At 45.1% G+C, this 26,760-nt stretch overlaps 1 protein-coding gene across 1 annotated transcript in view; it reads left to right on the top strand.

Annotated features, from left to right (window-relative positions):
• The first annotated feature begins 1,423 nt into the window (after positions 1-1,423).
• Positions 1,424-26,760, top strand: part of LOC119378629 (chromatin-remodeling ATPase INO80-like) — a 37,142-nt gene continuing 11,805 nt past the window's right edge. The window contains 9 exon segments of the mRNA XM_049411784.1: positions 1,424-1,546; positions 2,840-2,895; positions 5,933-6,139; positions 8,465-8,518; positions 16,043-16,291; positions 19,498-19,642; positions 21,479-21,546; positions 22,496-22,568; positions 25,075-25,175. Of these exon segments, the coding sequence (XP_049267741.1) occupies positions 1,450-1,546; positions 2,840-2,895; positions 5,933-6,139; positions 8,465-8,518; positions 16,043-16,291; positions 19,498-19,642; positions 21,479-21,546; positions 22,496-22,568; positions 25,075-25,175 (1,050 nt within the window). The 5' untranslated portion in view covers positions 1,424-1,449.

Genomic DNA, 26,760 nt, shown 5'->3' with positions numbered 1-26,760 from the left:
GTTGCCGGATCTAATCGCGAAGGCTGCGGCCGATAGCCTCAACACCCGTCGCATCACGGTAGGTGACGCAGCAATGCAGTTTTCCGCCGCTCCGCCACGCGCTGCACATCCCGCAAACTTTTGCGGCCGACAGTACATTTCTTAGCCCAAAATTTTCACGTTTCAATCAGTGAGTACTGTACTTCCTCGGCAGCTTATTTTGCAAGATCATTGATGGAAAGCTCCGAATAGCCTTGTTTCAGTTCCCGCTTGTCACATCTGTAACATTTGCTTCACAGTACAACTTTCCGTTGCCTAAGCCAAGACCCACTTATGAAAAATCACCATCAGTTTGGCTTCAACCTGTCTACAGAATACCATACAAACTAAAACAATATTCTGTCATTGGTGCATTTAAGTTTGAGTTGTACAATTGCAATACATTTAGTCGTGACTTAGTATATATATTTCATTTAACTATCCTTATGTAATTACCTGTTGTGGTGGTCTAGTGGTTATGGTGCTGAACTGCTGATCCAAAGGTCACCGGATCGAATCTTGTCTGCGGGGGCCGCATTCCGATGGAGGCAAAATGCTAGAGGCCTGTGCACTTAGATTGAGGTGCACGTTAAAGAACCAATCCCAGGTGGTCGAAATTTCCGGAGCCCTCCACTACGACATCTCTGATAATCATATCGTTGTGTTGGGACATAGAACTCCATCAGTTACTATTATTCTTATGTAACTTTTTTTTTTTTTCATATACGCCTTATCGATTATTATGTACTAACACTCGCATCTCAGTGTTGTGGCTAACTATTTGCCATCTGCTGTAATATGAAGGCTTTGGGAACGCATGAATGCGTTTATAAATGCATTAGGAACACTATGTATGTGTACATGGAAAGCCTAAAGAACGTGTTGCCAACTCGTTAATGGCTAATCCCTGGAAATTAATGAAGTTTGTGTTCTGATGAGTGAGCTTAGAATGACAGAAAAGTTGAGCCAGTGTGTAAGGAGCCGTCATGGAAAAAGGTTAGTTGCGCACACATTGATGTTTCTCGGTTCTTTTCCCTTGTGTCCACGTCTGCATGCCTTAGCTTCTTTCATCCGTAGTGTTTTTTGCTTTCTATGATTGTATAACTGTATGCCTTCTTAGAACTGACTATAATTTTCATAATCTGTTTATAATATACATAGTCATTATCTTGCATACTTGAACTTCTTTACACTTAATTATTAACAATTAACATCCATGTGCATAACATTGGCCGTTTCAAACTATTCTAGAATGCCTACTGCTAGTGCTGTTGCGCGTTGCCCACTATGCCATAATTCTTCCTTTTGCGAATGAGCAAAGGACCCACTATGCATCCCTAAGGCAACACGCAAACCTAAGTGAGTTGGCCCACACAGTGATCTGTTTGCTCCCGTGTCCAGTTGCGGCAGTACCAGTACTACGGCGTGGGCATGCTCTCGCAGCACGACCCGTTTCCCGAGCACCAGAAGGCGTTCCTGGGCAACAAGAAAAAAGCCAAGGAGAAGAGGGCCATGGAGCGCAAGAAGGGTGAGGGGGCGCCACTGGTGCATGCCACGCCAATGGCATTCCTCATTTCCTGTCCTTTGAATGCGAGAGCATTTCTTTGGCTACCCCTGCTGACTATGACCCGGCTATGTAAATGCAACATCATGCCATGTAAATTGCATTAAGCAAACTCTAGCCGATTTGAGTAGGAATCGAACCAAGGCTTGCTCTGTGATAAGTGGGTACCCATCTTGGATGCCACATGAACAGTTCAGATGGGGTTGCAGAACTGTACTGATTAAATTAAAGGGGCACTAAAGGGAAACAATGAGTCAATTTAGCCTGATAAATTATGCTTTGAAGACTCTAATGTTGTTAATTTAACCATCATAGCTTTAATAATAGAGGAGAAAATCCAGGTCAAAATCTCATTATTGAATTTCGAGCCAAAATCTTCGAGCGCGATGTCACAAATTTCAAAGCCAGTTTTTCATATTTTGGCGACACAGACCCAAGGAAATTTCCTTAAACTTGGTATGTTAAGTCTCTAGCACCCTCAGAGGACAATGTATTTCATTTTTGCCGATTAAGAATGACGTAGATCCCAGTAGACACCGTCAACATCTGTGACATCATGGCGATTGGTGCGGTAACTTCAAGGCGGCGCTGCTACCCGCATTTTCTTGCTCAAGCCCTAACCATACGTATGCGTCACACCGCATCAGCGCGTGGCATGCCCTCTTCCTGTGTGTGCCCTCTCCCTCCATATTAATGAGAACCAACAGACAGCAATGCCAAGGAAAGTATAGGGGGTGTTACTTGTAGTAATTAGAATATAAATGTGTAGAAAGTAAAGTGGACGAAAAGATAACTTGCTGCCGGCAGGCACCGAACCTGCGACCTTCGAATAACGCGTCCGATGCTCTACCACTGAGCTATGGCGGCGATCATCTCGCCGTCCACTTTATAGGGCATATATGTGGATTTAAACTTAAGGGTGTTAGTCAGCGCCGATCACAGCCATGGCGGCGAGTATGGAACATTTTCTTCTGCCTTTTTTGGCGTCACGTGCTACGTGCCTAGTTTCAATTAAAAAAAAATATTGTGCAGGTTAGTTGGGTCATGACAAATATGCACATTTTTCTTTATAATGTGTGATACATACTATTCGAAATTATTTGACCTAATCACTATTCGCTTCGAACCTAAAATTTACTGTTCGCACAAGCCTAAAAAACACCATGTAAAGCTGGAATGACAATGTCACAAGTCATGCTTCTCCATTGTTGCAAGTGAGAACTCAGTCCTTTTTCTTCGTCTTCTTTTCACTTGCAGCCAAGCTAAAGAGGATCAAGGTGGAGCCTGATTATGATGACGACTCATTCAACCAGGTGAGCATGGTGGACAGTGCCCACGAGGATGTTCTTAGCCGGCCAAGGGCGGCTGTATTGATACAGATTCACCGCCAGTCTGCAGCACATCTAGAAGTGTACAGTATTTTATCTCGTATAGCCCACACAAAGTATACAGCAGTATTCAAGGTGAGAGCTACACAAGAATTTCGGTGCGCAGGTTATCTTTACTGCACTGCTTCAAGGTAATGCACGGAAAGCAGCTTCACATCATTATGCAGAGACCTTTCTTTTTTTAATTTTTATTTTTCTGCAGTTTGTAGTGGGGCGGTGGGGTTTTATGTGGGGACGTGTGTTGTATGCGAGAACTAATGTTATTCCCTGTAGTCGCATACAACTGCAGAAGGCAGGAGAGGTCCCATGCAGACGACCAAAGCATGGCAGCCCCAGTTCTAAGTGGGCCTGCAGCGCCATTTGAATGTAATTTTTTCCAGTACTCTCGCTTTTCGTGCAGTGGTCCGGCATGCACTGTTGTACACGCTACTCCTGAAGGTTTTGTACACTTTTGCAACACTGTTCAGGGCAGAGTGATCAGCTGCTGAGCCTCCTGCCATGGTGGCTTAGTGACTATGGCATTGCGCTGGTAGGTATGAGTGCGTGGGTTTGCTACCGAGCCATGGCAGACTCATTTTGACAGGGTCCAAATACGAAAACACCGTTGTACTTGCATATAGGTGCACCTTAAGGAGCTCTAGGCTATCAAACTGATTCCAGAGTCCCCCCACTGGTTGTGGCACGTAAAGCCCGAGACTTTTTTTGTTTTGTTACAGGGATCAGTTGACGTGCAGAGATACAGTAAAACCTCGTTAATTCGAAGGCCTCGGGACCAAGAAAAATATCCCAATTAAGCGGGATTCCCAATTATCCGAAACAACGCGAAATCAAAGAAATCAGCCAGAAAACGTGATGTACGGAAGTCACACCTTTATTGTGGCAAGTCAGCCTACTTGGAGAAAAATTCCTCCATGCGTGACTGGCGCGTTCGGTAGTTCCCAGCACCGAAAGTCATATTTTCCAGCCTGTCAATGAGGCGCAGCATCTCAGCCTCGCCGCCGTTGCACTCGACGAAGCTGCGCACAACACTCAAGGCATCGATGACATCCGCCAAAGGGGGTGCTCGGGAGGGCTCGTCATCGCTGTCAACATTAGAGGCCGAATCGGTCGATCTCGCAGCTATCTCGCTGTCGATGTCGGCGTAACACGTTTGCACTGTGCACTCGACATTTGCGTACTCGGAGAATCCGATTGGAGTGCACTCCTCGTCCGCGTGCAAAGCCTCATATCGAGCGCAGAGAGTCTCCCCTTCTTCATCAAACAGGCAAGTGACAGCGGTGACAGCAAACTCAGCGGAGGTTGCCTCTTCTTTCACAAAACCGGCGTGCTCAAAACACCGTCGAATAACGGTGGCCTCCACCTGCCTCCATGCGTGAACAATGAGGCAAATACCACCGAGGAGGTCAATGTTATACTCCTTTCCGTTGTCATTGCAAAGGAGCATTCGCTTCAACAGATTATAGCGATATATTTTCCTGGTATGGTGTACGACGCCCTGGTCCATCGGCTGCGATAGCGACGTCGTGTTCGGGGGTAGAAAGACCAGCCTGATTGCCTGCAGGTTCTGAATGTCGCCGTGAGCTGGGCAATTATCGACGACGAACAAAACGCTGCGGCCGCAAACTTGCGGTCAAGGTGCCGCACGTATTCTTCAAAGAGTGCAGCCGTCATCCAAGCTTTCTTGTTGTTTTTATAGATCAGGTCATCCTTGGATGGCAGTCGTGCATTTTTGAAACAACGAGGCTTTTCTGTCTTCCCAATAACAAGCAGTGGCAGCTTGTGCTCACCGCACATGCTTGCACCAAACAAAACAGTGATTCTATCTTTGTTCTGTTTCCGCCCCTTAATGTCTGCCTCCTTCAAAGCGAACGTCTTCGTAGGCAACATTTTGTAGAACAGAGCAGCTTCATCAAGGTTGTAAACATCTGCTGCTTCGTACTTGGCGAGTAGTGGAGCCAAGGTGTGCTGCTTCCAGCCGTCGACAACAGACTGATCCGCGCTGCCACTCTCGCCACAAACAGTCACGAATGTCATGTTGTTGCGCTCCTTAAATCGGCAAAAACCATCCATTGCTGCATTTAAACTCAGAATGTCCAAGTTGCAGCGCCAGCTGGTTGGCCTTCTCACGCAATATGGTCCCATTCACAGGAAGGTGTGCTGCGTTGGCTTTCTGCAGCCAGTCGATCAGAGCTGCTTCAACGTCGGCGTACGTAGGCGGGCGTACTCGTGTACGCTTTGACGAGTGCGTCTTGCTGTAAGCATCGAGAATTTTCTCCTTATTCTTGATGATGTTGCACAGCGTTGACAGAGGCACGTGGTGCTTTTCGGCGAGAGCCGTTTTCGACGCCGTCGACTTGCTGGCCTCTTCAATTAAGCACACCTTTTCGTGCAGGGACAAGCTCTTGTACTTCGGCATCTTCCTTCCAAGCACACCTCAATCAACTAATTCACAGGGAAGACACTCAAGCGGAGACAGGAGACAAATGGAGCAGTCGCACCGAATCGCACAATGCTCGCCAGCCGACATCCAAATGGCACAAAGACTCCACAAAACATTCACTTCGCTAGAGAGGCTAACATCGCTGTTGAGATGATGATGATCATGATCGCAACCGCACGCATCGCCGCCTGGCAATTGCTAAAACATGGCGTCTACGACGTATTTCCGGTAAAAAAAAACATGGCCTTCGAGATCTGTACATCAAAAAAAAAAATGCATGTTTTAGTTACAGCCTCCGAGATTCGCAACACCCTTTGCATATCTTGGAAGTCGCGGCCAAGTGTGCCAATTAACCGGGAAGTCGCAGACTGGCCGCACCAATTATCCGGTTAAATTTACATGTAAAAATTTGGGACCGCGCAAATAATACAAATTATCCGGGATTCCCAATTAACTGAGTACAAATTACCTAGGTTTTACTGTATTCTCGAATTTGCCCCCATCTGTCGGCCATCCTTGCAGGACAACTCTGAGGGGGAGGCTGCCAGCCTGGATGACTCGCGCCGCAGCCCGGACAGCATGTGCGGGGACGGGCCGGGTCCCAACAGCGTGGCCGGTGGAGGGTCGCGACCCCACGGCCGCAAGAAGAGCGCCGCGGCCCACGAGGCCTCCATGAACCTGAAGCGTCGCCGCCTCTGGGTGGCTCTCTCCAAGAAGGAGATTGCGAGGGTGAGTACTTGGCTCGGCACTGCGGGCTGCAGGTGCGATAGTTTGGTTTGTTGACTTGAACAAGTTAAGCAGGAGTGGTTGTATAGACTTGGTGCTCCCATAATACTTTACCGAGTTTTAAGGGGGGAAGGTGCTTTTTGGGACCCAAAATTGCGAATAAAATTGATTTTCCGGAACAGTTATATTCGGATTCTGCCGTTGCTGATACGTAACCTCACGAATTTTCACCCACCCTGGATTATTTTAGCCGTAACAGCCTTTTATATCGCATCCACAACCAATAGTGTTTCGTTATTTGCTATTTTCTTTCTTTCGTTTTTTTTAATCTTACAATCTTTTGAGAGCTGTGGCACAAACAATTTTGATGATTTTTCTTGTTTTACCAAAGAGCTGAGTGTTCTGAGTGCAATAAAATGCCAAATGTTCCTTTGGGAGGTTATGAATTTTTAGACAGTGTAAAATAAGAAATGTGCTCTTTCTCAGTCATTCAAATGAGAACCTTATAGCTTGATAACTTTTGTTCTAGGAAAGCTGGGACCATAAAATTACCTTTGTTGCCCTCTTTGACATCTCTAAAATCCAGTCACACTTCATTCAGCAGGATCTAACGAGCCATTTCATTAAAAATATGGTCAGATTAAGTTTTCCTAAAGAAATAATTTAAAAATTAATGCGATGGTATGCATAAAAATTGAGCTCAGATTTGATATGAGCACGTGAAAATTAGAGCTATGCGAATAGCAAAATTTCGGGTGCGAAGCGAATACGAATATTAAAGTTTGAGTGTGAATCGAACAGAATATTTTTGGAATATTTCATGAATATTTTTCGAATACACTCAAACCTCATTATAACAGTCACATCTGCCACAAAAATAACTTCGTTATATCCAAAAATTTGTTATAAACGTTTGTTTGGAGTACTGTATCTATGACAAGACTATTATTTATTTACTTCGTTATAACCGATCATTTGTTATATCCGAATTCGTTATATCGAGGTTTGAGTGTACCTCGAAGTGAAATTACAGAAAAAAGGTTGCAGATGATCCCTGAGTATATTTTTATCATATAGCAACTTGAAAGCGTTAATTTTGGCTTGGTTGGTGAAGCGCTGGCAGGGTGGTGTTTCATAGTTGTCTTATCAAGAATGAGGCAATGCAGAGGCCAAATTGTATTTATTTACATGATTTGGTGCAACCAATGTGGTGTCTACAACACTTTACATGCGAAAGGAAAGGACACTATTTCCTCAACCTCTCCTCCTCCTTCAACTTCTATGGAGGCCCAACTGATGTGGCAGACAAATGTGCGCTACCTTAGAGTCCGGAGTTCCTAATTTGTCCCATAGGTGTCAATCTGTAAGAACATCTGGAATTTTGGACGCTCCAATTTTTCGGACTCTCTGCCCAAATTTCAGGTTTGAAACGGCATTAATTTAAAGCCCCCACCCCTGCCGTGTTTATCATCTCGTAGGTTCGAACTAGCGCTTTCGTGAGTCAATTGTTTGCGGCCATAACAGAGGCCGAACGGCACCTTTACCGCAATGCCACAGTGTGACGGGGTGAAGCATATCGAAAATATGAAGGGGCCACTGTCATGGCACGGTGCGGCGATGTTTTTACGGATAAGCAGCGGAAATGCATTAAGGCATGATGGCGGCAGGCGGCAAACGCGCCCAGCCCTTCTGATAAGCATCTTCAGCTTACTGCTCAGTAGTGCATGTGGCCTGGTGCAGTGGTATATGCGTTCGTGCCGCGCCTCCGTTCATGCTACCTCTTTGTGCGAGATCGCTAAGTGCACACAGACGCATTGCCTTCATGAACAAAAGCAGCTCGCCATAGCCGCGCTTGTGTGCGCTCAGGGACGGAATGGGCATCACGAACACTTTCATGACAAATGCGTGCGTACAGTACAGCAGTGCCCCGGCAGTGACGCCGTCAGCTTAGTTGGTGATGTGCTGCACACAAGTAGGAACGATCGGCTTCGTGCAGCAGCAAATGTTGCGTATTGGCAGAGATCCGGTGATGCGACACCCCTAATGAAAATACGTGGTCAGCAAAGTTTTCCTCATCCTGACTTGGAATAATAAAGCACTTCATGTCTAAAATTCTCTTCCTCCTTTAAACTGTGCTTCTTTATGCTCTCAGCTCTCACTTAGACTGAGGGCGCATTAGATTCGAGTAAATATGACAACCTTTCTGGATGCATTCAGCTTTTCACTTAGGTAAGCAGTCAGTTGTGGTTTCTGCACATATGTGTTTTGCTCTTTTATGCTTGGTGCCGTCCACCATTCCCTCACATTCGCTCTTCTTTTTTTTTCCAGGCACAGAAGCAGAAAGCGAACGTCCACAAAGAGATGCTCACGAACGCAAAAAAGGTCACTGTTCGCTGCTTTTTCTTTTGAATTAAGGGGGGACGCGGCTTTCGTATCGCGCAAAACGACAAAAAAATCGATTTTTTGAAAATCACATTTTCAGTTTCTGTAGCCCTTTTTCTATCTGATTCCAAAATATCTTAACCGAAAACCACCTAGAAGTGCTTTAAAAAATTAGTTGCGCGGGCTGAGGTGTCGGAAATTATTGTGGAGATCGCAAAAAAACAGTGCTTTTCAAAAAATTCTTGCTCCGCAACGGTACGACCGGGCGCCGCCATTTTGAGCTCGCCGTAAAGAGCATTTCTTCGTTTTCAAATTCCCCGCCTCAGCTGGCTCCTCGCTTTAAAAACAAGCGCACAAAAAGCACATCTCTGAAGGTAGTTTCGAGGCCTCCGATTGGCCGCGTCCGCCATGTTGCTCCAGCACGCCTCGTCATTGGTCCGATGCTCGCTCCGAGAGGACAGCCGTCTGCTGCTTACGTGTCGCGATGTTACCTGATGTTACGACTGTCGAAAATCGCGCTACTTAGTGACGCGTTCACTCGTTCTGTATGCACGGGTCGACGATAATTTAGAATATGATTACCCTGTAGTTTGACAGCGCAAGCGGAAGCGCCGTCATCAATGTACGAGAGACGGTAGCGTGCCGCGCTCGTCGCGAACATCGCAGATGCACGTCTCGGGTAGTTCAGCTTGTCAGCACTTCGTCCTCCGTGAAGAAGAACTTCGCGGGACTACTCTTTGTACTCGCGATCGAACATGACGTGTTTTGAAACATCGGGCACCGCGGCCACGCACACCGCGACCGAGCTTACTGCTCGGAGTCGTGGCTAGGCCTAACTCCGCTTACGGCGCTGGTTTACGAGACGAATCCGAACTTTGCGGGCACGGACATCGCGCTAGCGGACAAGCCGCACTGTGCTTCGTCGCAAGCAACAAATCGCATCGTCCGCTGGCTACTCGAAAGTGCGGATGGGCACTTTACGCATCGGCAGCGGACTCCCGGTCAAGCTCGTCGCGCATTGACCGCTCCGAGCAGCGGCTAGCAATTTCGCGCGTCGGCGCCGCAAAATGAGAGACCAAGTACGTTATGCGCGCCGATTTTTCGTCGCCGCGGCTGAGCACTGCGTATTGTCGCCGAATGCCGCCAGCCAGCATATCGTGCGCCGACTTCCCGGACCCCGCGGCCGAGTACATCGGCTTGAAAGAAAGCGCTGGTGACGCAATTTAGGCACGCTTGGATTCGTGCTTGGTATCGCCGCTAGCTCTGATGAATCTTCTAAAATAACGAATGCCTCGCAAATTACCGTTTCCGCGACCGAGTGGATGATGAAACGCATCACAGGCGAGGTTTGCAAATGAGCGTGGCATGTGTGAAGCAGGGAGTTGAATTTATATCTGATCAACTCGCGTTATTGAATAAACTGCTCAGATATTTGATCCCAGAAATGTTTGCAATAACTGTGCCGATTTTCATCAAAACCTACGAAGGAATAAGAAATTTGGCACTGAATGCCACGTCCCCCACCTTAATTTTATTTAGAAGGCCACTGGAAAGAATGATTTCCGGTACGCATCCATTGTTTGTGATGGAGACAGTGATACTTTCCTCACTCTTTCTGAAGAAAGAACGTACAGATTTATTCGACTGGCTAAAGAAGACTGTATAAATCATGTCAAAGAGAGGATGGGTACAGCTCTCCAACACATATGTCAAGAAGCAAGAAGGATCGACTAGGAGGATGGGGCAGCCTGACTCAAGACCTGATTAAAAGACTGACTGGTTGTTATGGCATGGCTATCCGTGACAACATTGGCCTGACGCAGGACTTGATCAAAAGGCTCACCAGCTATTATGGCCTAGCACTGTGAAGCAACACGGACATCAAAGACATGAAGAAAGCAATGATGGCCACCTTTCATAATGTTTCATCGACAGATGCAGAACCTCATCACGAGCTCTGCCCTTCCGGTGCCCGCAGCTGGTGCAGGCACCGTGCAGCAGAGGGGAAGCCACAACCTCCACACACGTATAACCTGCCCAACAAAGTTGTTGAAGCATTGCGGCCAGTGTACCAACGCCTGTCTGACCCTCAACTGCAGGCTCGTTGCAGTGGCAACAAGACACAAAATGCCGCTGAAAGCCTTCACTCGGTGATTTGGTCACTAATTTCTAAGCAGCAGCATGCCTCCCACTTCACTGTGGAAGTAGCAGTCCATGAGGCAGTTGCGAGGTACAATGCAGGCAACTTTCAAGCTTGCGCCAAGATTTGTGCTGCAATGGGTGTGCAACCTGGGGCCCTTACCCTCCACAGGGCTGCTAAAAAGACGCTCAGCGAGCAAGGAAGTCATCGCACATGCATGAAGTGAAAGGGCAGAGACGCAAAAGGTTGCCTCTACACAAGAACACCAAGGACTACAGTGCTGGTGCCTTCTAACAAATGTAAACAACTTCGAAAACTTTGATAGGCTTTTTCTCACAAGTGTGTTTTGGACATTGTGCATTGCTCGTGGAAAGAGTAGCACGGGAATGACTGGACCGATTTTGATTCTGTTTCTTTTTCCTGAATCCCTGAACACTGCTTGTGGGTATGACATTCTTCAATTTCTTGTTTATGGCCCAGTTTTTTTTTCTAGATCATGATTTGTCCATGACACTGTTTCTGACAATGTGTGTCAGCAGCCATGATGATCTCTAAAAAAAAGAAGAGAATTTTACTAAACAATTCTGAGAGTGTCATACCTTGTAGTCTTCTTTTGAGTAAAGATCAACACCATTTGCAGCTTCCTGGCATGTTTTGTTACAGCGCTAGGCTTTCCACGAGCAGACCATATAATTGGACCATGTAGCATGATGTAACTTGAGAACTACTCAAGGTATCATGATGAAACTGCATATTTCCCTATACGAGACACTTATTAGTATGCATGCCAAATTTCATTGCTCTAGGTCAACAAACAAAAAAGTTTTTTTTTCAATGCCACCTCCCCCCTTAAGGGGGGGAGGCTACCTTCGGGTACCAACTTTTTTGTTTATTGAGATATCCAATGAAATTTTCAGGATAGACTCATAGCAAAAGCATTAGAAGAATTACAAAATTTCATGAAGTTATGTTCACTGGTTCTCAAGTTACAGCAGTATGTCAGAATAGTGCACATGGTTCTCTTATCCCAGGCCTGGAGAACTTTCAAAATGTGCTGGAACTGTGAAATTAACTATGATGATTCCCAGATCGATACTTCAGGGGGTAACAGAGCCCTTTTTTTGAATTTCCTTGCTGAAAAGTTTTAGCAGGCCATCGAATTTAGTGTTGGTGATTAGGATATTATCAATCAAATTTTGATTAACTATAATAAATAACAGACACAATATATTGAAAAAAGGGGCTTGTCACCCCCTCAGAAATTTATTCAAGTACATAATAAAAAAAGACTTATGGAAATTCGATGAGTGGTTCCAGAGATATGGCTGGGATAAGCAGCCTCACTAGCCAAAACAGTTATTTTGAGAAAACGACGTTTGAAAGTTTTGAAATGAAAATTTTGAAATGAAATGAAAGTTTTGAAATGAAAGTTCTGAAATGATCCTGCAGCATAACTGGAGGTGTCCTTTGGCACTCTCTTTCTTTGCCACCTTTCCATCTTCTCTAGTGATCGATTCTTAGCCTTTTTCAAGCGCAGAGATTCTTTCTCGGCTGCCCGTTATATTGTAATGTGATTAGGCCATATGCTGTGGTGCTTTGCCAGCTTTCTTGTATTCGTGCTATCACTAAGTCTTTATTGCAATTGATCATTGAATAATTTTTATAGGATACTAAGAGTGGCTCTCATCATGACAGTCTATCCCTTCCTCCTAAATAACAGGCAATTACGGCCAAAACATTGGGGGAATAGAAATTCCTTAGCTGTTTATTCAAGACGCGAATTGGGCAGATGTAAATTCATCTCCCTGCTTCACTCAAGCTCACTTGTAAACCTCGACTTTGATGCGCTTCACAATTCACCCGGTTGCGGCGAACACGGTTATCTGTGAGGCTTTTACAGTCGAACCTCGTTAATACGTACCCGCTTTAAGCGTACTAACGGTTAAAACGTAGTTGCGACGAATCCCCGACCGAGTCTCATAGAGCCTAATGCATTCGCTGACCGCTTAAGCCGTAGTGCTTCACCCTACGCCTACCGGTTAGTGCGTACCCTGCGTACCGCGATAACGTTTTGTGCCATAAAATTTTACTGCGCCGCTGAACTTCCCGACGCCACAATGTGCCGCCAAATGTTTTCAGTATTTTCGAGGAGTGCGTAGATCCGTCGATCACCGATTCCGACTTCCGCGCGATTGCGGCGATGCCTTTGCGGGTAAGCATCGGGAAAGAACGAAGGTGAGGCGGCGGCCACCGACGAACGCGCCAGCATGACTTATCGCCGACAACCTTATCACAATAAGTATCTTCAGATATCTGCTCGGGCACGCGTGCGGCGCAGCACTACTTTAAGCCTACTGCACGCTTTTAATAGGCGACAACCTGAACGCGCTGGGCCGCCGATCGCTGCTGCCTCGTTGTGCGGGGCCGTGTTCAAGCGCGCGCCGCTTTGTAGAAACGAAAGCAGCTCGCTGTTGCGGAGTTGAGCGTTGCTGGTCGTTGGCAACGAGAAACCTCTTGGCATAGACGCTATCACGCTAAACGCACGCGTACGATACAGCAAGCGTAGCGCTGTTGTAACCATACTGCACGCTTTTATTGGGCGACCACCCAAACGCGCTTCCGTCCGCTGCCAGGACCGCTAGAGCGTCGCGGAGTGCGCATCGCTTGCAGGAAGTTCGTCATCGCCGCGTCAACCGAACAAGCTCATCTGTGCTCATCGCCGCATCTGTGCACGGTCTGGAGCGAAGTTGGTACAAAGAACACTCCCACGACAAATGCGCGCGTGCGGTACAGCAAGCGGCCCGGCGGCCCAGCAGTGACGCCGTGAGCCGAGAAGGCGACGCGCTGCACGCAACTAGCCAGGAGACGATCGGCTCCACGCAGCCGTGCCGCGTTTCACTCGAACTGTGTCAGTTTTCATTTAGTAGCAGATCGCGGTACAGACGCACACACATATATCGCTGATAGCAGACACTGTCCGTTCTGTCGCTACGTTGGTCACTGTGTATACCGGACCCTGTAATAGTTCCGAAATGCTCCTTGGCGTCGCCACCGCGCGCTATCGACACTGCCGGACGGTCGTGCGAGAGTGCCAGAATCTTTTCTCCACTTTGGGAAAAAGAAAGAAAAGGCTTTGCAGTGGGTACTTTAGGCAATGTTTGCTGTGGCATTGTATTTATTTCTTTGCTGGCGGCGATGGCGTATGCGAGGAGATGCGAATTTTTACTTGATCGTTAATGCGTACTACCGTTTAGTGCGTAGTTGTGCGGCGTTCCCGGCAGGTACGCATTAACGGGGTTCCACTGTATTTTTTTTCAGATGATTCATGAGAGCTTGCGGCGATACCACGCACGGCTCCAAGCGCGCCTAAATTGCATCAACAGTGCTTTATTTCACCTCGAAGTGCTCGGCCGCGGAGTCCGGGAAATCTGCACGCGATGTTCTGGGTCGCGGCATTCGGTGACGATGTGCAATATCCCTAGGTGCGGCGACGAAAAATCGGCGCGCAACGTGTTTGGTCTCGCATTTCGGGACGCTGACGCGCGGCCGCTGTGCGACAGGCTTGGCTGTGGGGTCCGCTGCCGATGCGTAAAATTACCATCCGCGGTTCCGAGGAGCCGGCGGGCGATGCGCTGCGTTGCTTACGAAGAAGCACACTGCCGCGGTTGTTCGTGCCCGCAAAGTTCGAGGTTCGTCTCGCACGCCGGCGCCCTGAGCGGAGTTAGGCCTAGCGACGACTCCGAGCAGTAGACGCGCCGGCCGCGGTGCCCGATGTTTGTTTCAAAGTACGTAATGCGTGGTCGCGAGTACAAGGAGTCGTCCCGCGATTATCTTCGTCACTACGTACGAAGTGTTGATAGCAGAACCTCCAACCGCTGATCCGACGAGTCAACTAAAGGGTCGGACCGAGACGTGCGCTTACGATGTTCACTACGAGCGCGGCGTGCCATCGTAATCTGATCGGGCTTCCGCTTGCAGCACCTAACTAAAACGTAGTTAAGTTCTACGCGATCGTCGACTTCGAGCCGTGAACACATAACGAGTGCGAACGCGTCATAATGACCGCGCCTTTCGACAGCCATGACCTCGCGAAGCGCAAGCAGCAGCCGACGATCCCCCGAAGCGAGCATCGGACCAATGGCGAGGCGCGCTGGGGCAACATGGCGGACGCAGCCAATCGGAGGCCTCGAAACGACCTTCAGACATTTGCTTTTTGTGCGCTTGTTTTCGAAGGGGGGAGCCAGCTGAGGCGGGGAATTCGAAGACGGAGAAATGCTCGTTCCGACGAGACCAAAATATCGGCGAACGGTGGCGCCGTTGCGGAGCTATTATTTTTTGAAAATCAGTGTTTTTTAGCGATTTTCGCAATAACTTTCGCCACCGTGGCAGGCGTAACAAATTTTTTAAAGCACTTCTACGTGGTTTTTGGTGAAGATATTTTGGAATCTGATAGAAAAGGGTCTACAGAAACTGAAAATGCGATTTTCAAAAAAATCGATTTTATGCCATTTTTCGCGATACGAAAGGCGCGTCCCCCCTTAAACAACCGAGATTGTTCAAAGAACATTATATACAGTGATATGAAACGAGCGAGCCTTGTGTCAGGAGTTCCTCGTCGTTTGTGACGTCTATTTGTTAATTAATTTCTAGAAAACCATGTGACCTTCTCCGAGAAAGCGATGACGTCACTTAATGTCTTCATGACGTCGCAGATTCTCAAAATGTGTGATGTCATCATGACATCATCAATTGACATCGTAGATCAGTCAACGGTGGGCCGATCCCGGAGACTGTGCGGAAGAGTTAAGCAGAGCGGTATGCTTGTTGTACGGGTTTCGGCGTGCCGTCAGCACTCAACACCGCTTTTCATCTGCCTTCACAGAGTAAAATGGTGCCAACCTTTTTACATTACAGTCAAATCCGGATATATCGAATCAAAAGGGGATCACAAAAGAGCTCTATATATAGGTAATACGAGCTCTATATATATAGGTAATACGAGCTCTATATATAGGTAATATAGGTAATCAAAACTACACTCAAACCTCATTATAACAGTCACATCTGCCACGAAAATATGTCCGAAAATTCGTTATAAATGTTTATTTGCAACACTGTATCTATGACAAGACTATTCTTCGTTTAATTCATTATATCCATGTTCGTTATATCGTGGTTTGTGTGTGTATCCAAGGTGATTTTACAACTGCTCGTTATGCACAGTAATTTCTTATATGTGGATTCGATACATGCTGCTGCGACTGTATCCGAATGCACTGCCAACCAACTTAGGGGCAGTTGTTCCGTTAAGTCCTTATGCAATTCTCATTTACGGAGGTTTTTCTGCAACGTTGCTTCATGGGTTTCTTTTCAAATCGCTCCAGTTGGCAGTGGCGTGCCAGCGGGAGGTGCGACGCTCGGCGCTGGGCTCCCAGAAGACTGGGCGGGACGTGGCCGGGGGCCGTGGCCGCAGGCTGGCCCGCGAGATGTCCCTCTACTGGAAGCGCTACGAGAAGGTCGAGAAGGAGCACCGCAAGAGGGCCGAGCGCGAGGCCCAGGAGCAGCTTCGCATGGACATTGAGCTGCGTGAGGCCAAGAGGCAACAGCGCAAGCTGAACTTCCTCATCACGCAGGTGAGCAGCCCCCCCCTCCCCTGGTGGCCAGCACGGACAACAGGGGAGGCATATTTTGTAGGGATGTGCGAATGCAGTCGACGACCGATAATTTGGACTCCACGGGGAACGTAAATAAGTCCGAATTATCAAATGTCCGAAAAAACGAGTGCATCGGAAAAAAAAACACTTTCATTGACACTTCAGTGGCCGAAAAAAGTTGTCAGTGCGTTGCTGCACGCACTTTCGCTTACATGCAACCAAGTCCGCCTGTATCTCCTCTCCGCCAGTGTGATGTGATCGCTGTACAATGACAAAAGAACAGCGAGGACTCGAGACAAAGCTCGTTACCGTATCGTGTCGTCACCGTACACTACGGTGACGGGCCCCCTCATTTTTACAATTTTGCTGCGCTGACGGGTCCCCTCACTTTTACGTTATCACTACGCTGACGGGCCCTCTCACCACCGTAGTCACTGCTTTACGGTGACGGGCCTCCTCACGCTTACGATAGTACTGCGCTGACGGGCCCTGTCACCATAGTTACTTCCTTAGCAAAACGCTTTACCGCAGACACATTCGACAGAATGGCGGCGATAGCAGCAATAGTAGTCACTGGTAGAGTGTACTAGAGCAATAGCAGCGCAGCGCTGGGACACAGGAACCGGAATGTAGGGTGTTCGCAATGTCGATACGATTTCCCACAGTTGACCAGTGCCTCCAAGATTGGCATTTTCAATTGCAAATCTCTGAGGCATAAAGTAGCAATTGAAATAAAGCCTCATAGATCACACATTAGCTTTCGTTTTGATCTCTGAGGCCATACTTTGTATGGTATGGGTGCCGGAGGAGATAATGGCTGGTGATTTGGCGTGCGCGACAGTCTCTGACAGGGTCCGGATTATCGAATATAGGTCTGGCAGCTGTCCGAAATATCGGTCGTCTTTACACGTTACTTCTATGGGATGATCGGCTGTGCCGCGCGACTGTCCGAATTAAGGCCGAGACAGACGGTGCGATTTTTCATGCGATGCGACGTCCGACACGGTGGTGGGGAAACCGGAATGGTGACCTTTCATAGCATCGGACAGCCACCATTCCCTCTCCCCCACCGCCGTGTCGGCCGTCGCATCGCATGGAAAATCGTACCGTCTGTCTCGCGCTTTACCGAGCATGTCCGAATTATCGGTGTCCGATTTTTCGGTCGGTGACTGTAGCAACTTTTAGGTTCAAAGTGAATTCGAAGCGAATAGTGATTTGGTCAAATAGTATGCACCACATGTTGTAAAGAAAACTGAGCATATTTTTCATGACCCCAACTAACCTGCACAATATTTTACAAAAAATTGGACGATGGCCTGTGCGACTGTCACTCTTTTTTGTTCGAAATGAAGTGGAAGCAACTTTGAATAGTAGCAGTGGGGACTTGAATTTCAGTAGGATGCAATTGATCACTGGTAAAAATATGTTACATTTTAAAATATACTATATTTAGAGCATATGAGCCCATATAACAAGCTTTTAAACTAAAAAAATGATAAATTGACTCCAGGGTAATATGTTCATTTAAGGGGGGACACTGCTCTTAAAAATTTTTCTTGATTTCTTGATCAATTTTGATGAAACTTGAAAACTTTACGTATATTTATGTGCTGATTTTAAATATTCAATTACTTTTCTGGTACAGTGTGCAGTTTTTAAAATACAAAATATTTCACGTGCCTATTGGGAGCAAGATTATTTCAAAACTGAGTACGTTACGAAGTAAATCAGCATATCACAATAATCTCCTATCGAAACTGTGTGCAGTGCAACAAAAAATGGGTGTTCTAAACCCATTTAAACAAAAGTTATGGTATGTTGAACATTCGCAAGTCAGTCAATTTTAAGCAGGAATATCACTCGTGAATGTTGAACATACCATAACTTTTGTTCTAATGGTGTTAGAACATCCATTTTTGTTGCACTGCACAGAGTTCTGATTCTAGATTATCGTGATATGCTGATTTACTTTGTAACTAACTCAGTTTAGAAAAAATCTTGCTCCCCAAAAGATACATAAAATATTTTGTATTTTAAAAACTACTCATCATACTAGAAAAGTAATTAGATATTTGAAATTAGCACACAAATATGCATAAACTCGGGAAGTTTCATCAAAATCGATCAAGAAATAAAAAACTTTTTTTCAAGTGCCATGTCCCCCCTTAACCTTAAAGCGGGGCTTTGCAGCAGTGCGGAGTTTTCTTGGATATAGGTGTTTTCACGGCACAGCACACCTAAGCTACAGTGAAACCACCACCTTTACGGGGGAGGGGGGGGGGGTGTTACATGCAGTTTAATATATGCCTTTTTGTTCATTTCGAATAATAAAAATTCGTGTCTAAGTGAATTGAAATAACATTCGTTGGAATATTCAGAGTGCTCGAATATTCATGCATGCTTAGTTGTAATAGTCATTTTTGCCAAAGGGTCATTCCACGCCAAATTGCCATTTTGGCAACCATCTCAAATGTATCCGAAAAAAATCGTGCTTGTTTATTGCATTGAAAATAGTCAATTGCTGGATGTTTTGGAGTGAAAACATCTTGTGGTCATGTGGGAGCCTTCCAAATTTTGCAGAATGTCGAAACATATAATATAGAATACAGAAACATTTCTCAGAAACAGAATGTTCTGGTGAAATTTCTGGAGGGTGTGTATGGCAGAAAAATTGCAGTAATATTATTGGGCTTCAAACTCCTTACACAAATGTTTTTGTTTGATATTTAAACCAAGTTTGTTATTAAAACGAAAAACAATACTCAGAATAAATTTTCTGATCAAGATCACTTAGATAACATTTCGAGAAATTCTGAGGGCTGCTATGCGACCAAGACAATTTTTCTCCCTGAAATATTCTAGCAATTCACCGTTTTCAATACAATAAACCGACACTATTAATTATATTTTTTAAAATGCATTTGAGATGGTTGCCAAAATGGCTGGGACATTTCGCGTGGAATGACCCCAAAGCACTTGCTTTCATTATTACCTAGACGAAGAATCTGATGCCACAAACAGCATTGCTGACCCAGAGGCTCGGCACTAAACTGCAGCTTTGCCTAGCAATTCCTTTGACACAGGCCCAGTGTGATGTACGTGATGGCCTCTGCACTGTTGTGAGATGTTGAACTGAGCTGGCCAGCCACTAACTCAATCAATCAATCAATCCTGGTTTACCACAGACGGAGCTGTACGCTCATTTCATGAGCCGCAAGATATCTGGCGGGGGCCCCGATCTCCGTCAGGACGAGATTCTTCAGAACCTTGACGAGTCAGCATCGTGTTCTCGCTCCAGCTCACTCCTGGACGCAGAGGATGATGATTACGGTGAGTTGTGATGGCTGGCTTGACACAGTGTTGGCTCCAGATTTGTCGGTATTTCTTTTTAACGTGTTTTGATTTTAAAAGGTAGTCATTTTAGGGAGAACGATTCGTGTATCAAAACAATTAAGAGGTTAAAGAACCCCAGGTGGTCATAATTGACCCAGAATCTTCAACTATGACATGCCTTGTAATGTAACGATGGTTTTAGCACTTACAGAGCCCCTAAACCACCCAGAGATCTAAATTTATTTGTGGTGTTGCAGTTTCTGCACAAGTCATCGACTAGCACGTAGCCGTGAGAAATTTTCAAAACAGTCTCGTAATAGCGGAGTTACACGCGTTTGATGATCCAAAAGTGGCCCTCGCTTGTTTTGCTGTATCCTTCGCTATGCTCCAATCGTCGACTCGTCTCTCCTCCTGCCCGAGTGCTCCTCGCCTTGTGAGGGGTGGTGAGCCCGTATGCTGGTGAGCAGGCAAACAGGCTCTTCTTGTTGCTGACATGACCTGACAAGTGTGGTGACGTCATGGCCGACGCTGGGGATACAGTAAAAGCTCATTATTTCGATCCCCGTTAATTAGGAAAATTGGATAATTGGGATGTGTTCTCTGGTCTCGGCAAGCATACCTATTGTTTAATGGCATCAAACTCTTGTTAATTTGGTCATATTTGGCTGCATCCCGGTTAATTCGGACGATCCTAGGAGCGCACCAAACTCGAAGCGCCGGCGATGTGCGACGCAAAGAAGTGAAAACGGCCTTTCCGAACAATCGAAACAGCTGTAGGCCTTCAGAAAGGCATGGTCACCATTAACCATCGCGTTCTTGATGTCCAAGGCTTCAGTGGCTGCGCCAAACTTTTGCTCGGCGCACGCAAACTGCATGGGCGCTATCTACGATCGCATCGATAGCAACTGGGGTCAAAGCTGCCGCAAGCAGTAGTTTCGTTTTCGCCGCATGCCTTCAGAGTTGCGTAGTTGCCATCCATGATTGTGGGTTAGTAGGCCAGGTTTATTCAACAGCAGATGCGGTGCTCAGTATTGTCCCTTCGACTCTGAGTGTAGGACGCACGCGTGCCTCCAGAACTGCGTGGATGCTGTGATCGTGCCTTTAGCGTCGACAGTCTAGTCCACAGCGGATGCGGCACTCAGCAGCTTCATCTTGACTTTGGGTAGCGCCCGCGCAATGCCACAAAACTAAAACAGGGTGGAAGCTGCTGAAGATGAAGAACTTCAGCCCGCGGTCTGCATGCTGGCATAAAGCTAGCTTGCGACATTCTGGTAGATGAATGAACAGTTGCCGGTCATTTCTTCGGCGAAAAATTATCGTCTCGTGTGTGTGGGGGTGTTGGTGTTGGCGCTACGTAGTAAGGGATGGGTTCAGAGTGGATTTCTGCTTATGACGCGGGGATCTTGAGCCGCGGTCACATTGTGAACAAAGTCGCGAGTGACGAAAATTGCGGCTTTTACACATCTCTTCTAAGTGCTGGACTTAGGTATTCATAGAGAAAATGAAAATGCATTCATATAATAGACACTTGTTTGTTGTTTTCTTGCTACTTTCGATAATTCGGACATTTTTCCTGGTCCCGTGAAATCCGAATTAACAAGCTTTTATGTACCGAAAGGCCCGGAAAGGACAAGGGATTGTTTTTTTTATTATTATTTTATGGCGTGACGACATTCTGAACTCGATGCGCGTGTTTACTTGAAATGATAAGAAATTATTAGTAGTGGTTTATGGACCCTTTAAGATTCTATGCTTTATTACGTCACTGTTGATAATTGCTGTTTGTTCCACATTATCAACCGCTTTATTCGTGTCTCATCTTGCCGCTTGCAGATAAGGAAGTCGTGAAGGCGCAGGCTTTGCACAATGCAGAGGAAGCATACAGGGCACACCAGGCTAAGGTAAGCAGCCTTGCGATGCCCATGTTGAGTCATGGTTTGTACTCGTTCTTCATGATGAAAAACTTCAAAAAGTTTTTCATCATTTCGAGCTCCAAATTAGCACTCAGACTTAAAAATGAACAGTCTGTATGTTAATTTGGTTATTGGATAGATCTGTACTGACTGGCCCAATTTTCTACCCTAAAAATTTTCATTTTGACAAACAGTACAGAAAGAAGTTTTGTAATCTTTGTAAACATGTAAACTTTGGGAAACTCACAAACTTTTAAAATAGAAACTTTGTAACCTTCACTGTCAACGCCGGTCGAGATTACAAATCATGTTTTTATTGTTTATTTAACTACTTATTGTCTTATTGTGATTCCACTTGACAGCATTGAATCGTGAGTACATTATTGGATCGAAAAGAAAAGTAGAAAAGAGAAAGAAAGAAGCATAAGAAGAAAAAATGAATACAGTTAAATAAAAAGAACAAATAAAAACTATTTGTGCTGCTTGGAACAGTGGGTTGGAACAGCCAAGTGATATCTGCCGAAAGGTATTTGTGCCACTGTTCGCGGCAGGTGGTCTTTGAGCATTGGAGGAAACGCGCTCTGAGAAACACGAATGATGGCCCCTTAAGTCATAAAGCGAAAAGAAATTATTATGTCGACCTTCTCAGAGCCATTGCTCTGTGGCAGACAGTGTGGGCTGTTTTGTAACACTCCATTTCCTAGCCATAGTCACAAAGCTCCGGACTGGTCCGCGAGAAAATTATTTTTCGAACTTTCAAATGCAACGGAAACCTATACTTAGTGCACTGAAACCTTGCTGCTATGAAACAGGTCACAACGAAGTATTGGATATAATGGATTAATTGATATTCCTGTAGAACTGTGTTTTTGAATCCTTGTTATGACAAAGTAAACATTTTTTTGTCACTTACACCGCCACTGTTGCCGTGTTGCAGACCGAAGGATTTGATGCGGAGGTCAAGTCTCTGAAGGCGCCGACGAGGAAGGTAGCGTCGACGCAGAACGATCGTGAGTTTGTGTTGCTGTTATAGATTTTTCTTTAAAGCTTTATTTCTATCATGGCTAAGTGGCCATGTTATAAAGCTACATGCATCAAGCTGCATATGTCAAACTGTGTACATTAAGATACAAAAGTAATTTCACACGTAGTTTGTAGTTCGTATGTCGAGCTACGTATGTAACTTTTAGCCCAAAATGACCATCTAGCATTTAAACTGGGGAACAAAATTGATTTCATTGATTGGGCAACGCATGTGCAAAGCTTTTCACCTCGATCACTCAATAGAGTTTCGTGCGGCAGGTTACTTTTGTAAACTCATTTGCCGTCGACGAATTTGACCATGCGTGAAATGCTTTGAGAGTTTAGGGAGGTTTAGGGCCTGTGCCTGTTCAGGGGAGACGTGGGTCTTAAAAAATTTTTTTTTTTTTTTAATGTTGGGTGAATGGCATGAAATTTGATACACTTATTCAATTTTTTTCCGCAGATTCGAGATCTCTAAGTAGATTTTAATAGCTGCGTTAGAACAAGGGATATGCAATTTCTAACGCATATTTAAGCATATTTCTTACGGGGATTTTTGGCAACTTTTCTTTGTCAAACACAAAGTATGTGACAAGATTGCCAGGAAGCTGGTTTAGCCGCCGATGCTATTTATTTCTTGTAATGTTGTTCACCAAATTATAATTTTCGATGATCAGAAATAGTATGCAGCAAAAACATTTCACTCATATTTGCGTCTATTTATCTTGCATTCAAATTTCGTTGAAAACAATCAGATTAGCGTCACCGGCTGGACCAGCTCTTTGGCGGTCTTGCCACATACTTTCTTTTTGTGTTTGGCAAAGCAAAGTTGCCAAAAATCCCCGGCAAAATATGCTTTAGAAATTGCGCATCTTTTGTTCTAATGCAGCTACCAAAATCTAAGTATAGGTTTAGAATCTGCAGGAAAAAAAAATGAATAAATTTGTTAAATTTCACTCAGTTCACCCAACTAACAGAAGAAATAAAAAAAGGACCTGCTTCTCCCCTTAAAGGGACTCCAAAAACGAAAACGATTTTTCTCATATTAGTAAGTTCTCAATTCCAAAATAACCCAGCTTGCCACAAGGAGAGCTTGGTAAGCGAGAAAACGTGCAAAAGGAAAATGCGGGTGGCGACGCCATCTTGAAATTCCCACAGCAAAGTTGTGACGTCATAGATTTAATGGCATCTTTTAGGTCCTACGTAGAATCAGTAAAAATGAAGTAAATTGTCTTCTGAGGTGGGCCATCGATTTAACATACCAAGGGGCGACCCTGCTTCAGAAACATGTTTTCCATTTTCGAGCATATCGTTATGAAACTTTCACGGCTTATATATTTTTATGTGCTGATTTCAAACATGCAATTATTGTCCTAATACAATACAATATGTTGTTTTGAAAGTATTAGTTTTTTATTGTTAGGAGCAAGATTAGTTACTAAACTGTGAGTTATAAAGCAAATCAGCATATCACAATGACCTGGAATGAATACTGCACGCAGCAAAACAAGAATGGAGGTTCTAAACCCATTAGAAACAAAAGTTATGGAACTCTGAACATTGTGCGGTGTCAAGCTGTGCCAAACTGGGATCAAGCTGGGAGTGTTCAACATACCATAACTTTTGTTCAAATGGGCCTAGAATATCCATTCTTGTTTTACTGCATACAGTATTCATTCCAGGTTATTGCAATATGCTCATTTGCTTTATAACTCACCCAGTTTCTAAATAAACTTTGCTGCTAAACAGTATTCATGAAGTATTTGATATTTTAAAAACAGCAAGTTCTACTCAAACCTCATTATAACAAAGTCACATCTGCCACGAAAATAACTTCGTTATATTTGAAAATTCGTTATAAACGTTTATTTGTAACACTGTAGCTATGACAAGACTATTCTTCATTTACTTCGTTATAACCGATAATTCGTTATATTTGCGTTCGTTATAACGAGGTTTGAGTGTACTGGAAAAATGATTGCTTATTCGAAATCAGGACATAAAGGTACATAAGCTGCGAAAGTTTCCTAAAAATCTACTCAAAAATAAAGAAATGTGTATCTGAAGCAGGGTCTCCCCTTAAGTTTACAGAAATTTTGTTGAGCCAGTGTTGGCAAAATACGAAAAATGCACTGAAATCCATGACGTCACTCATGGAAATTTTGACGCGAAATTTAAAAATTAATCTTTGACCTTTTTTCCTCTTTTAATACATCAGTGATGGTGAAACCAACAACATTAGAGTTCTCAGAGCACAATTTATCAGTCTAAACCGATTTATTGTTTCACTTAGTGTCCTTTTAATGACAGTAGCAGTCATTATGCAAACAGTCGTGGGAAAAGTGATGTCCGCACTACTCTGCGCTGGTTGATAATTTATCCAATTTTCCGTTTAGAATGACAGTTTTGGACCATACCAAGGTTACATTTTATGCGGTAGTGTTCGATGCATTCGTGCAATAAAGAACAGCTGGCTATCTTCTGTGTTTTTAGTGAATGATGACTTCAGAGTGACGGCTGACCCGAACCTGGCCACGGAAGACCTCTCACAGCCGCACATGTTTGAAGGAAAGCTAAAGAGCTATCAACTCAAGGTATGCTTGGGGAGAGCCTTGGTGCCTGTATTGTGGTAATCGTTTTTAGCATTTAGAGAACGGTGATTAAGACATGGGTTCATTTTCCTTTTGTAAACTTTTTTTTTTTGCCTTGATGCAATGCTGCAGTCTGTGGCATTTCCACCAGTTTGCCTTTCTGGAGATGTTTGAGGCAAACTCTGTCCAATGCGGCATTCCTAAGCTGTTCACTATCGAATGATCAGCTTGTTCACCAACCTTTTCGCTATTTTGTTCACAAACTTGTTAACTTATCTAATCACTATCTGCTGATCCAGTTGTTCGAATCTGTTTGCTATCCACTGATCAGATTGTTCACTCACCTGTTCACTAATATGTTTCACTAACCAATGATCAATTTTTCGCTAACTTGTTTGCTAATCTACTCACTCTCCACTGATCAACTTGAGTGCGGAAGGGTGTTGGGAGTTGCTGACTGCGTTCGTTCAGCTGCATACTGGAAGGTTGTGGGTTCCATGCCGGGCCTCAATAGCTTTGCTCTAATAGGGCCAATTTCAAAAATGCTTGTGTGCCTAAACCTGCCCTCTTCTTGTTCTTTAAGGTTACTATCATTTTCTTTCACAGCGACCCGTGGAAAGAAAAGTGATAAGTGTAACCTTAAAAGACAAGACAAAAGCAGAATGGGTCAAGGAACAAACGGGTGTTAAGAACATATAAGTTGAAATCAAGAAGAAGAAATGGGCATGGGCAGAGCACGTAGCGTGAAGGCAAGATGACCGCTGGTCATTAGAGTAACAGCTAGATTATAAGCGAAGACAAATGTGGGGAGGCGGACGGAGAGGTAGACGGATGAGATTAGGAAGTTTGCGGCGATAACATGTCCGCAGCAAGCACAGGACCGGGATGATTGGCAAAACATGGGAGAGGCCTTTGCCCTGCATGGTCATCCTGATGATGATGACCTAAACCGATAGCTTGTTCCCTCCACAATGTCTCTCGTAGCTTGTGCATTGCTTTGTCATGTTAGTGTTTAAGCTGAACAGCCTAATTTCTTCCAATCTTTACTGTTACCAGTGGAGGCTATTTAAGCTTTTAGTTCTGCCATTTCGTGTGACCAGGAAACTAAGCTGCACCTAGTACGTCCAATGCAATAACTCGGCCAGCACGCGCTCTATTCGTCCTTTTCTTGGTTGATAAAGACAGTTTGCTCTTGGCGACGTAAATTTGAGAAATGAGTACAGTTACAGTGCATTTTTCGGTATCGCCTAGTAAGTTGGTGGATAGTAAGGCCTGTGGCCAGCACATCCATTGAGGTTGACACGATGAATGCGCAGTGTAGGCATTTCTTCAGTGCGTGTGCCTTCTGAAGAAAACAAAAGAGAAGCACAGAACAGATAAATGAAATAGAAAGGAGGGAAAGAAGCAGACAGGAACAGGAGAGGACCTTGCTAATTAAGACCGTGCTAACCAGGATCACTAATTAAGGTAGTGTTAATTAGAACTGTGTTAATTAACACCTTGTTAATTATGATCACTTCATTAATACTGTGTTAACACCACACTAATTAGGACCCCGCTAATTAAGACCTTGCTAATAATCTAGGTC

This window comes from Rhipicephalus sanguineus, unplaced genomic scaffold (genome assembly GCF_013339695.2).
Source record: "Rhipicephalus sanguineus isolate Rsan-2018 unplaced genomic scaffold, BIME_Rsan_1.4 Seq900, whole genome shotgun sequence".
Classification (NCBI taxonomy): domain Eukaryota; kingdom Metazoa; phylum Arthropoda; class Arachnida; order Ixodida; family Ixodidae; genus Rhipicephalus; species Rhipicephalus sanguineus.
The sequence above is the reverse complement of the archived record's forward strand: the minus strand, read 5'-3'. Positions and strand labels throughout refer to the sequence as shown.